Genomic DNA, 12,601 nt, shown 5'->3' on the forward strand with positions numbered 1-12,601 from the left:
ATTTTGTGGGGCTCCTCTAGGTTCTGGGGTAGGCCCAAAGAAGAGGGGTTCAGTGTGGGAGGGAAGTGGGCTTGAGGTGTAGGGTCTGGGAAGGTGGGCTGGCGGAGCAGGAGCGGGCCGGGAGGGCTGGATGGGAGGGGGATTCAGGAGCAGGTTGTGGGTGGGCAATCTGAAGAGGAGGGGTGCAGAAGCAGGCTGAAGGTGGCAGGGTCAGGACAGGAGGGAGAAGTGAGGTGGTGGGGTAAGACACTGGGTGGGAGGGAGTGCAGGAGGAGTCTCAGGGTTCAAGTGCTGGGCAACATTGGGGTGCTTACCTAGTTTCAACTCCCTGGGGCACACGTGGCTGTGTGGGATCCGCCACCCCCACGTATCACCCCTCATTTCTCTGACTAGCCAAGAGAGAACACCTGGGACTGGAAAAAGTCTCGTAAGCTGAGACTTCCCAGAACAGAGCTCAATGTTTTTATTTTTCTGCAGCTGGATGTGGCCCTGCCTGTGTGCTTGGCTGGAAGAAGTTAGTGAGTCTGGCCAGCTAGACCAGAATAGGATGACTCAATGGTATTTCAGTTCATAACATCCCAATGGGGTCATTATGAGGAAACAAAGGCCACATAAAAAACAAAGGCAAAGTTTCTTATGTGGTTCTTTGGTCATTAATATGGACAAGTTCAGAGTGAAACCAGTGGCTGTACGTAGATGAATGAAGATATAATTTGGTTCAAATCACATTGAAATAGAAAGAGAACATGAAGTGGCAACCTGCTGATTTATTTATTTTGTATTCTGTCTGGTGACTTCCCTTCTTCCTGTCCAGATTTTTCTGCCACTTCCATCAATAAGCACTTTGTAAAGTTTTTCTTCCTTTCCTTTCTTACTCCTTCCCTAACAATGCTTTGTAAACATCCCAGATGAAAAACAGGTGTTTAGAAGCTTAATTCAGGCAAGACTGCAGTAATGCTAGTGGGAGGAGCAAAGCATGTTAAAGCTCTTCTCTCCTCTACTACCTTCCCCACTGTCAAGGGCATCCACTCTCCAATCCTGGACTGCATTGCAAAACAATGTTCCTGATGTCCCAAATAATCCAGCTCAAAATTTTCTACCCTGATATTCAAAGTCCTCTATGGGACTAACCCTAGTGCAGGGGTCAGCAACCTGTGGCTCCAAGAGCTGCTGCTGCTGACTCCAAGTGCAGCTCCAGAGGCTGCTTAAACAAAGCTCGCCATTAAAACTGCATTTGGATTTTTTTGTTTAAGTGGTGGCAGCCTCCAGAGCTGCGGGGGAGCCAGCTGCAGTGGGTGGGGAAGCCGGCAGGGCAGGGAGCCCCGGAAGAGCAAGCCAGCAGGGCCCCACGTGCGGGAAGTCAGCCTTCAGGAGAACTGCAGTGGGAGGGGTGGCTGAACCTGCCCTGTCCATGTGCAGTAGAAGGCAACAGGGAGGAGCGGGGGAAGGTGGGAGCCATGGAGGAGAAGCAGCAGTGCATGGAGCTTGTCAGCTGAAGCAGCTAAATCCTAGGGCTGATGGGGTTACACCCAGGGTTAGAGCTGAAGGGGTTAAACCTGGGGTTGAAGGAGTGCAGTTGGGGCTGAGAGGGGTTAAATTTGGGGTTGGGGGAGCCGGTTTGCAGGATGCAAGTAAAGCTTAGGGATAGGGTGGATTTGGGCTTTGAGGCAGGTAAAGCCTGGAGATGGGGGTAACAACTTTCTAACTGGTACATTGTTCACGCTGTTCTTAAAACAGGGGTGACAAAAAAGTACAGTTTGGCATTAATTATTAAGGACCATCTCATATTCACGTGCATTGCAGCTCTTGAAGGACTGATTCTGTAACTGAATTTTTAAAAATGGCTCTTCTCGCTACTTCAGTTGAAGATCCCTGAGCTAGCTAGTTTGACTATCACTGCTTCTTGCAAGCATGACTTCCTATATTTTGATGGAAGAGAATAAAGTCTTATCTGCACTTGAAATGGTACATCAGCACAGACCCAGCACTGGCACTGTGCTCCTATAGTACTTCAGTGAAGATACAATCTACATCAATAAAAAGGCTTTTCCCCCTAAACAGATAATCTCTGGAAGTAGATTCCACTGGTCTAATGCCGTCTACACTGGGGGTTAAGTTGGCTTAACTATGTCACTCGGGGATATATTTTTCACACCCCTGAGCAACGTAGCTGGGCTGACCTAAGTTTAATGTGGGCCAGGCTTAAAATCTCACCAGTAGGAGGCGGCTTGTGAGTACATGAACAGCCAGTCGAGCTGGATTTAGCCTTCAGCACTCATTCTTACAAAAGATAAGTGGCCAAATTCTGGATTTACCTCTACTTTAATGAGGTTCCCCCTACAATTCCCTATGCAACTCAAACGGAAATAAACATCCATATAAACTAATTAAGTTACCAATCTTAGAGCCTGGAGAGGAAGCAAAATATTACATTTATCTTTAATTACATGGAAGATGCTTGCATCTTTCACAGAACCACCTAAATGAACACATTTACCATGGGAGGACAGTCACACATCACCAATAATTTCTATTCCAAAAAATCTGGAATATCTTGCACATAAGCTGTTATGGTGTTAATTGTGATGTTGTTTTAGTTTCTGATCAGTATTTCCTATAAGATAATGGGTTGGGCAGCCACCCAGGAGATAGTCAAATGTTGCCCAGCTGATTGGCAGAGTGTTCAAAACTAACAGAATTTGTTTCTTCTGGGGGCACACATCCGCTCATGCCTCAGTGTGCATAACAAAACATACTCCATGCATGGATGGAAAAAATTAGAACATCGTGTCTGACCCTACCATATCTGCTAAGTTTAAAAAATCTGGAAGTTTTATGTAGATTTTGGTAAGCCCTAGATGCATAATAATTAATAATTATTACTCTTAGCTTTTTTTCTCTTAAGAAAAATGTGAAGTTAAACTCTTGAGCCTAAGGCACCAAGGTTAGGAAGGAAAATGCTTTGTACTATGTTCCTTTCAAGATGCATAGCCACCCAAGAGTCAGTCCAGAGCTGTGCACATCCAGTGACTTATGTTCTGGTGTCCCACCCTTCCTGCTCCCCAGCCCCATTCATGCTCTGCAGCAGCATTGCTGCTCCCCTCTGCCTTGGAGCCCCTTGCTGTGCAGAGTAGGCAAATGAGGCTGATGTCAGGGCTGGCTCCCTCTCCTCCATTCATTTACTCCATTGCCAAAGAGCAGGGAAGAGGAGACAGGGTTAAGGAGCTCACCAGAGCTGCTGTGATCTGAAGGAGCCTTCAGACTGATGAGTGCCTCTCTGCTTAAAGAAAGGGCACACAATCACATTCACTTCCCCACCATACAGCCATGCATGCACACAAAACACAGGCTAGGGCTACAGTGCAGCCCTAGCTCAAAATAACTTTTGCAATTTGCGCACTGCAAAATGCATAAGTTATTCCAAGCTACTTTATTTTGAATCTGGTGCAGGCTGCACTGCACCCGGCTTCGAAATAAGGCACTATTCTGAACTTCCCGGTAACCTTCACCTGACAAGGGGTAGTGGGAATGAAATACTGTGCTTGGAATAGCTCTGCTATTTCAAGCGCAGTGTTTGGCCATGCAGTTCCTATTTCAGAATACGAATGTATCCCGAAACAGAAATCATAGTGTGCGTGCGCATGCACACGCAAACGCAAACAAAGAGTTTCTTTCACACTCACCTTCCTACACATACTTCTTGTTATTATTGGTACTTAGTATTTCTTGGTACTTCCTCCAATGCACATATGTTCTCTGTAACTTGATTCTTTCAAAAACTGCTGTTATTTTAGTTTTCTGACTAATCTATGCATTTAATAATTTTCTCTTATATTTAAATAGAAGTCTTCAAGCAGTGAATTCTAAAATGCCTAACCTGTCCTGGCTGGAATAATTAGCTGTATGGTTACTTTTTTAAAAACACGTATTATATCTGGGCATTTTGTTCACACTGCCACCACACAACCACACGGTACACTGATACAGGTGCACATAACCAAATTCCTTGCTCACATGGATGGAAAAAGATAATAGGGAATATTGTCATTGCCCCATCCACACCAAGAAAACAAAACATGTTAATTCCATTAATCTTAAGCATCCCAAAGTAGCCGCACATAGCAGAAATCCAATACTCCACGTCCTTTGGAGTAACAGTCTCTCTCTCTCTCCAAGAATTACAAGTAACTAGGCCATCACAAGACCCTGTTCTGCCCTTTTTCCGGCCATATGTTGCTGTTGCTCCCCCCACAGCTGCAGTTCTTACAGTGAGAGGTCCCTCTGTCCATGCACACAGAGAAAGTAAGGTGTGCTATTCCACCATCATGCAGTCTCTACTTATGTCTACTGACAAAGTGGAGCCACACATGTTCACCAGGTCCCCATCTGCCTTCTGACACAAGTCTCCCCTTGCCTTTACCTTTCTTTCCTCCCTTCTCCTTCTGAGCAAGATATGGCAGCCCAAAAATCTAAGCAGACTAAGCAGGTTTGGTTCAAGGAAAACTAGAAAATGGGTAATACGCTTTCTGAGCACTAAAACCCAAGGGAACATGACATTTCCACAAAGTGGCAGCTAGAATCAACCACTACGTGGTGATACTAGCTCCAACTACTACCTCACAGATTCTTTAGACAGTACTGGCACAAACCACTAGCAACCTTCTTGTAACAGAGCATTTATGGCTGTCATGCTAGCAAAATGACTAGTAAACTCTCCTTAGATCCTCTGTTATTCTTACTTTGAAGGCTCAGTTAGCAGGAACTTTGGTGACACCAGAGGTTAGTACTGCAACTACTAATTAAAGTGACTTGTCCAGGGGCAAGTATAAAATGTGAGTCTTACCTAATCTTTTCATTAAATTTAAGAAATTAAATCTCCTGGATCTGGGCATACAAACAGCTGCTAAAAGTTTCACAGGACTCAAGGACTCCTGGTTAACACTAGGCTTCAGTGAAGCTCATATGGAAGAGCTAAAACAATGAGAAGTCCTGTGGCACCTTACAGACTAAGAAATTTGTTGGGGCATAAGCTTTCGTGGGTAAAGACCCATTTCTCATTGTTTTTGCAGATATAGACTAACATGGCTACCCCTCCAATGGCAGAGCTAAGAAGCCCCAGCAGAAGCAGGTCCTACTGATACCACGTGTACTAAAGACAGAGCAGGTAAAGGTGAACTCCAATATCTTACCGACATTCAGTGCTTGTATCATGCCAGTTTATAGTGCATATGTAGTAACAGTGTGACAGCTGAAGGCTGATATCACATTGTTATTATGATTTCACACTCAGGATTCTAATTATGCATCTTTTCAGAACACACGCATCATAAGGAAAGCAATGAACTAACCAGAAAAAGCTGGCATGACAATTTTGATTGCAGGTTCTTGTACCAATATGTGCAGCCTAAGCATGTTTGTAAAGGTTAACCAGTTATCTGGTAAGCATTATCCGAACGCTTACTGAGTAACTAGTTAACCAGACTGCCAGCCCATCGAGACACAGGAACCCAGCCAGGTCAGGAAAGCAAGCAGAGCCACAAGACCAGCAGGGGGATATCCTGGCTCCCCTGCAGCTGTCTTGGCACAGGCAAATGGGACCACGGTCCCAGCCCTGACTCAGCCCCCAGCAGGACACTAGCCCCAGCCATGCCACTGTCACACTATGACTGCCCGCAGCCTGGCTAAGATCCCCTGCCCTGGCTACTCTGTCCCCACCAACAGTTACTCAGTTATATGATCTAATTTTAATAGTGTAACGACTTAATATTTACATGCCTAGTTCGAACAAGCCCTTCCAATATATCACCAACCAGCAAACAGTTGCCAAGTTGCTTGATATAAAACTCCTCTCAAGATTACAGTCAGACAGGAATTTTACAAGTGTCAGGAAACAATTTAAACACTGTTTCTGCTATCACAAGCTAAATATGTGATTTACCTCGTCTATATGTAGAAAACTATCTAAAATCAACTGAGGTTACGCAGTTTCCTAGCACAGGTGGAACTCCAGCATGGCCTGTGCTCAAAGATGCCAGTTACTAAGCTGTGATGTGGATACCCCTCTCTTGAAATAAAGCTACAAGTACTAACCTAGGTGTCTCTAAACTTAAACCGCCAGTGTGGTACAGTTGCAGCTGCACTGCTGTAGTGCTTCAGCATAGGAACTACCTACACCAGGGTGGGCAGTAAAAAAGTGGCATCCCACCAGAGTTAAACCATGGAGGTTCACTGCCACTATATTTACCTCTGTTTGCTGGTATACCAGGCAATCTCAGCTCTTATTGGTTGTGGATGGACAGGAAGTGGTGCAGAGCACCATTCCCATTGGTCAAGAACAGCAATCCATGGCCAACAAGAGCTATGATAACCCAATCCCTGCAGAGCGCAGGTAAATACAGAGGGACTAACCCTGGAGGACCAGATCCAGCCTGTGGTCCGGTATTTCCCCATCCCTGACCTACACTGGTAAGAAGGGTTCTCCCATCTGCATAAATTTTCCAACTGCTCAAGAAACTAGCATGTATAATTCTTCCATTGACCTAGCACTATTTACAAAGGGGTTAGGTCCACACAGCTATGTTTCTCAGGTGTAGATTTTTTCACACCCTTGAGAAACATAGCTATTTCAATTAAAGTCCCATGGTGCAGGCCAACAGTTATTTTATGTAACAGCCTGATCGTAAAACAGTCAGTCACTAAAAACAGAGGCTGGATTCAAACTGGGAACTGAAGGGTGAATGACTCCATTATTTCATTACTAGTATCTTGAGACACTTCCCTTTCATTCAATAATTTAAAAAAAAACAGACATGGAGACATAAGGATCACATTAGATTTTTAGACTGTCATCTCACTATAGCCACTCACCACACTCTAGACCAGTATTTCTCAACAACTGGCCCGTGGACTGGTATTGTCCCTGAAATTTCAGTGACAGAATATAGGAATGCAACTAGCTGGTCCGTAGTATCAGAGAAATTGAAAAACACTTCCCTAAACTTACAACTTAGGCCTCATCTATTTGTCTGTATATTTTTAATAAAGCATGCCTTTATAAAGACTTCCTGTTTTCTCTTTGATCTTTTGAACAAGGTTGTATCTTAAGTATTGTATTTTTCCCCACGCCTATATAGCAACCAGCAGTACACCCATTAATCCAAAAGTAGCTTTACTAGTCTCTGTTAAAATACTAGAAACATCTCCTTCGGCTTATATGTCCATTCACAAACTCCTGGCAGCAGTTAATTTTCCAAGGCCAGCTGCTGTTAAAGACATATTGTTAAGTTAAACAAATCAAAACCAAAACACTTTTAAAATCTTATATTTATTTTAACAGGAATTATTATCCAATGCGCTGACATGATGACATTGGGATGGTTCAAACAACTAATGAAATGCAAGATTTTTATTAAGTGGACACTTTTTAAAATATTTAATTCTGGAGGGCTTAAAAATATACGCCTAAAAAGCAGGAACAAAGATAAGAGCAATGATGGACAACCAAAAGCTAGCATGTGGCCCACATGAATGGCCCTTCTTCAGCGCAGTGGGCCGCAAGGTTGAAATTGGGCCTATGCGCTAACCATGACCCCAAAAATAAGAGTAAATACATTGCACTTGATTCTCCTTCTTTATCATGCCTTTTGAACACAAAGTGATCAATTCTTAGGGACAAATTAAATTCTCATCAAAAACAACATAAAGAAGACGGCAGCATGCACAACTTTCAGAATGTTGTGTGCTATTAGCATGTAGCTCACATGTGCCCTTGCTTAAATGCATCACTTCTCATTTTGCTACGGGTTGATCAACCTGCTCCTGCCCTCACTGCAGGCCCCACCCACTCTCCACCTCTTTCCTCAGACTCCACCTGATCTCTTCCCTAAGCACACTCTGTTTCTTCTTCCTTCCTTCCCCCTGCTCAGCATTTCTGAAGCACCATGAATCAGCTGATTCACACCCTGACCCCCTTCTCCTCCTCCCTCCCAGAGATGAAACACCATCTGATTTGTGGCATTCAAGTTCTGGGAGAGAGTGGGAGGAACAGGGAATAAATCAGTCAATTCTGCTAGGAGGACAGGGGAGAAGTACATAAGTGCAAGATGTGCAGGAGGAGGGGACAAAGAAGGAGTGCACAGGCTATATGTAGAACCCTGATCAAGCCACGTGTGGCCCATAGGTTGCCCACCACTGGTCTATAGCATATATCCTCTACAAACCTATTACTTTAAAGAAATTCTGGCCTCATGCACCTGACAGTGCTTTAACACTATGGAATCTGATCTACCATTAACAGCCAAGCTTTCTCCTGCTGTTTTTAAAATAAATAATTAGTATGTCACTCCCTTGCATAAAACCATTTTTATCCTCATAATAAACTTATGAGTCACTATTCAATAAAACTTTACAGTACTTCTTTAAAAAAATATAAAGGGTTCCCAAATCAGAACACACTTGCAGCACATTCTTTTTCCAGTTCACTGGTGGGGCAAGATTGGAGCCACTAATCACCTCTTAGTTCACATGTTCCATCAATGCATAAATTCATGTCTCCGAAATCCAGCTGAGTTCTCCATATATCCAAGTACCTTTTATCACTCCTTTTTTTCTGATTGCATACTTGCCAGTTTCATAAACAAGGTTTTTATGGGTCTAATATCAGCAGCTACAGTTACACTACAGCGATCTGACAGAAAGAAGTCCTGTTGGAAGAGATTTCCTGACAAAACTTCAGTCTACAGAGTGCAGCCACACACAAAAGACAAACAAGAGAGCATTCCGCTGTGCTGACAGAGTGGTCAGACTGCCCAGCCAGTCTCTGGACAAAACAGGCACCCAGACATAGCAGACAGGGCTGCCCATTGTTCTGGATGCTCTGTCTGTCGAGAAAAGCCCCTCCCAGCCCTTACCCCCCAAACATCCACACAGCTTTTCTGCCGACAGAATTTGTCAACAGCAGCATGATGCCTCATAGCTGAGAGGCAGAAGGCTGCCAGTGAAGGTGCTGAGTTTTGTCGACAAACTGTCAACAAAACACATTCTGTGTGTAGAAATTCCACCAGTCTGATCAACAAAACTGCGGTTTTGTCAGCAAAACTCATGAGTGAAACTACATCCAGAGAGTTGTAAAATACTAGGAAGTTTTGCTTCCCAGTCACCTAGTCAACTGAGTTAATTTCAAACATTTGGGCCGTGTCTACACTAGCCCCAAACTTCGAAATGGCCATTTCGAAGTTTACTAATGAAGCGCTGAAATACATATTCAGCGCCTTATTAGCATGCGGGCGGCCGCAGCACTTCGAAATTGACGCGGCTCACTGCCACGTGGCTTGTCCCAAGGGGGCTCCTTTTCAAAAGGACCCCGCCTACTTCGAAGTCCCCTTATTCCCATCTGCTCACAGGAATAAGGGGACTTCGAAGTAGACGGGGTCCTTTCGAAAAGGAGCCCCCTTGGGACAAGCCACGTGGCAGTGAGCCGCGTCAATTTCGAAGTGCTGCGGCCGCCCGCATGCTAATGAGGCGCTGAATATGTATTTCAGCGCTTCATTAGTAAACTTCGAAATGGCCATTTCGAAGTTTGGGGCTAGTGTAGACACAGCCACAGACATTTGTTATATCCTTTATGAAAAAAAAATGACCTATAAATTGTGACATAGTTTATTGCAGGAATAATAAATAAGACACTTTTTTGTCTTGCTTATCCTTTTAACAATTCAGCATGTCTAAAACAGGATTATTTTTGAAAGAACTACATGGATGCATTCACATAACAGGCTTCTTATATCCAAGACTTCATGAATGCATTCTGTGTTTTTTGAAACATGCCCCAGAACCAGTTCTCAGGCTGTTGCTGAAAAGAGGGATTTTGGGGTATTTTAAAAATGAGAGCCACAGTGCCGTATGACAGCGTTAAGACAGCTCTATCATACATACAGTTGAACAGGGTCAGCTGTTACAATAATGGCTTTCTGTCCTTTCTGAGGAAACCACTGCAGAGTACTGTTCATTCATACCTGAGCGCAAGACCTCATCCCAAATGTTGCAGCTAATTCACAAAACTTCTGTAAACTGATGTGAACAGCTATTGCTTGTCACTACAGAGCACTAAGAATTCAAAAAAATTCCAATCCATGATTATTCACAATGCCTTTTAACCAAGTGTTCAGCACAGAATGTCTGTGTGTTCCTGGGATGCCACTGGTTCATATTAAGGAAAATCCCACCACTGAGGTCAACATTATGACTACTGAAACCTACAGAAATTAGAATTATAAAAGACTTTTAAACGATCTAATCTAGTCTGTCAATATAGAATATTTTTCCCACATTATGTTGTACAGTCTGGTTTCATTCAGTTTCTTGGTTCTTCTCTAAAGAGAATTATACCTAGTTCTTTGATACATCAGAACCTTCTTCACCCCAGTAAGGTCTTGAATACTTTAATTAATTGTCTCAGTACTTCCTTCAGAATTCTAGAACGGTTCTTGTCTGATCTTTGATTTGTATTTTCACCCACCTAAGGATCCAAACATGAAAGCTGCTCCTTGTAAGAGGACTCTTTTGACTGTATGGACTGTACTAAAATCTATGGGCCACATAACTGCCCTGATGACTGTAGGATTTAGGCCTAAATGTTGAAGGACTTGATAACCACATTAAATGCTAAGCATTCTTTCATCCCCACCTTAGAGTTAAACTGGTGTTAATATTTCCAGCTTTACACCTTGACCAGAGTTTTCTAACAGTCCCATCCCATTACGTGCTATCTTACTGTATATTACTTTTTAGGTTGCATATTTTCACATTGTTGAAGTCACAGCTGTTATCATGGACTTCAAATCACAGCATTTATTGTTATTTTAAACAAAAACTAAGCATGCACCCCACTGTTAATGCTGAACTGCACACAGAGACTTCTTTTACAGTCGCATAACTTTCAAACACTTTTACCATCACTACCCGGGAAGAAGGGGATTTCAGAGAGGAATGCATGCAAGTTAGTCCATTTTCCAGGTCTCCTATGCAACGCCATCACCACCACAAACTTTTTTTAAACACCGCCTTTTATGTGCCTCCTAAGCCCTTCACAGAAAGGTTCCCAGTTTCACAACATCAGCCCTCCAAACCCCTGTTGCCACAGAGCTCCAGCCCGCCACAGAAAAGGAGACTAAATAAAACCCTAAAGAGCTTAACATTTAGCCTCCAATGTCTCCGATACCTCCCGTCAGCTGCAGGACAGATACACACACAGCCAACCAACCAAGCAGCCTTAAAACAAGCGCAAAACACAGCCCGCCCGCAAGTCCTTTCTTAAGGCCAGAAACTGCCCTTGAGTTTAAAGTCTCACGTGCCGAGGCAGCCCGGGGGCAGCACCTGCCCCCTCCGCCGCAGCCCAGCGCCTGCCTGTCCCCGTCCCCGTCCCCGCGCGGACCTGCCGAGGACCGCTGTGGACAGCCCCACGCACGTGCGGGACGGAGCAGCTGAGCATGGCCGCCGCCGCCGCCTCCTTCTCCCACAATGCAACGTGGGCTTGCACATTGGAAGCGGTTTCCTGCCGCGACCCAGCCCACGGAGGCACCCGGCTCCCCGCCGCGGAACAGCCCGCAGCCAGCTCAGCCCAGCCCAGCCCAGCCCGCCGGCAGCAGCCGCTCACCCCTGCCCCGCTTGTGCCCCCTTCAAGGCCCCCCCTATGCCCGGAGCTTCCGTCTGCGGCGAGTGCGATGGAGCCGCCCCTCAGCCCAGCCCAGCCCAGCTCGGCCCGGCCCGGCCCGGCCCAGCTCGGCCCGGCGCAGCCGGCACTACTCACACGCGTCGATCTCCTCCGGCAGGTCCTCCTGCAGCAGCGCCAGATCTAGGGAGAGACACAATGAGCCGCGCCCACAGGCACGCCGCGCCGCGCCCCCCGCGGGGCCCCCAGCCGCCCCCTCCCCGCACGCACGGGGCCGCGCCCCGCAGCAGGGCGCAGGCGGAGCAGGGGGCGCTGCCCGCACCAGTACAGCGCTGGGGCTGCGGCGGGGGCCGCGCGCGCGGGAGGGCGGTTGGTACCTACCCGCCATCTTGCCGTGGGCCCCCGCCCCGCCGGGTGCTACATGGAAGCCCCGCGCGCCGGGCCCGTTGGCGGCGTCTCCCAGTGTCCCCGCGAGAGGCTCGCAGGGAGGAGGAGGAGGAGGAGGAGGAGGAGGGAGGGGTCTGGGCCGGACACGCCGCTGCCGCTGCCGCTCCCGCCTCCGCCGGGGAGTCACAAGCGCGGCCCTCCCCGCCCCTCTCTGGCGCTGACTCACGCCCGGAGCCGCCCCCAGGGCCCCGGTCCCGGTCCCGGTCCTGGCCCGCCCGGGCCTATGGGGGCAGCCGGGACACGTACCCGGCCCCCGCCTGGCTGTGCGCTTCTCCCCCTGGCCAGCGTCCGCCCGGGCGCTGCGCCCCAGCACCTCCCCTCGCCGGACAGCTGCCCCCCGGCACCTCCTTCCCTTCCGCCCGCCCGACGCAGCTGCGCTCAGTCACTCTCCCCCCCTCCCCCCGTACAACTGCACCCCGGTACTTCCTCCTCCCCCGCCCTACACCTTGGCGCTTCTTCCCCCCAACACCGCCCAGCTACACCTCA

General features: G+C 46.9%; 1 protein-coding gene across 2 annotated transcripts in view; it reads right to left on the reverse strand.

The window, feature by feature from the left end:
* The window catches only part of PPP4R1 (protein phosphatase 4 regulatory subunit 1), a 99,762-nt gene extending 87,453 nt beyond the window's left edge, over positions 1-12,309 (reverse strand). For both annotated transcript variants that reach the window (XM_074987451.1, XM_074987450.1), the window contains exons 1-2: positions 12,050-12,309; positions 11,807-11,851 (exon numbers count right to left, since the gene is read on the reverse strand). In XM_074987451.1, coding sequence (XP_074843552.1) covers positions 11,807-11,851; positions 12,050-12,056 — 52 coding nt within the window. In that variant the 5' untranslated portion in view covers positions 12,057-12,309. The remainder of the gene's footprint in view (positions 1-11,806; positions 11,852-12,049) is intronic.
* Positions 12,310-12,601: the final 292 nt, after the last annotated feature.

This window comes from Carettochelys insculpta, chromosome 2, assembly GCF_033958435.1.
Source record: "Carettochelys insculpta isolate YL-2023 chromosome 2, ASM3395843v1, whole genome shotgun sequence".
NCBI classification, from domain to species: domain Eukaryota; kingdom Metazoa; phylum Chordata; order Testudines; family Carettochelyidae; genus Carettochelys; species Carettochelys insculpta.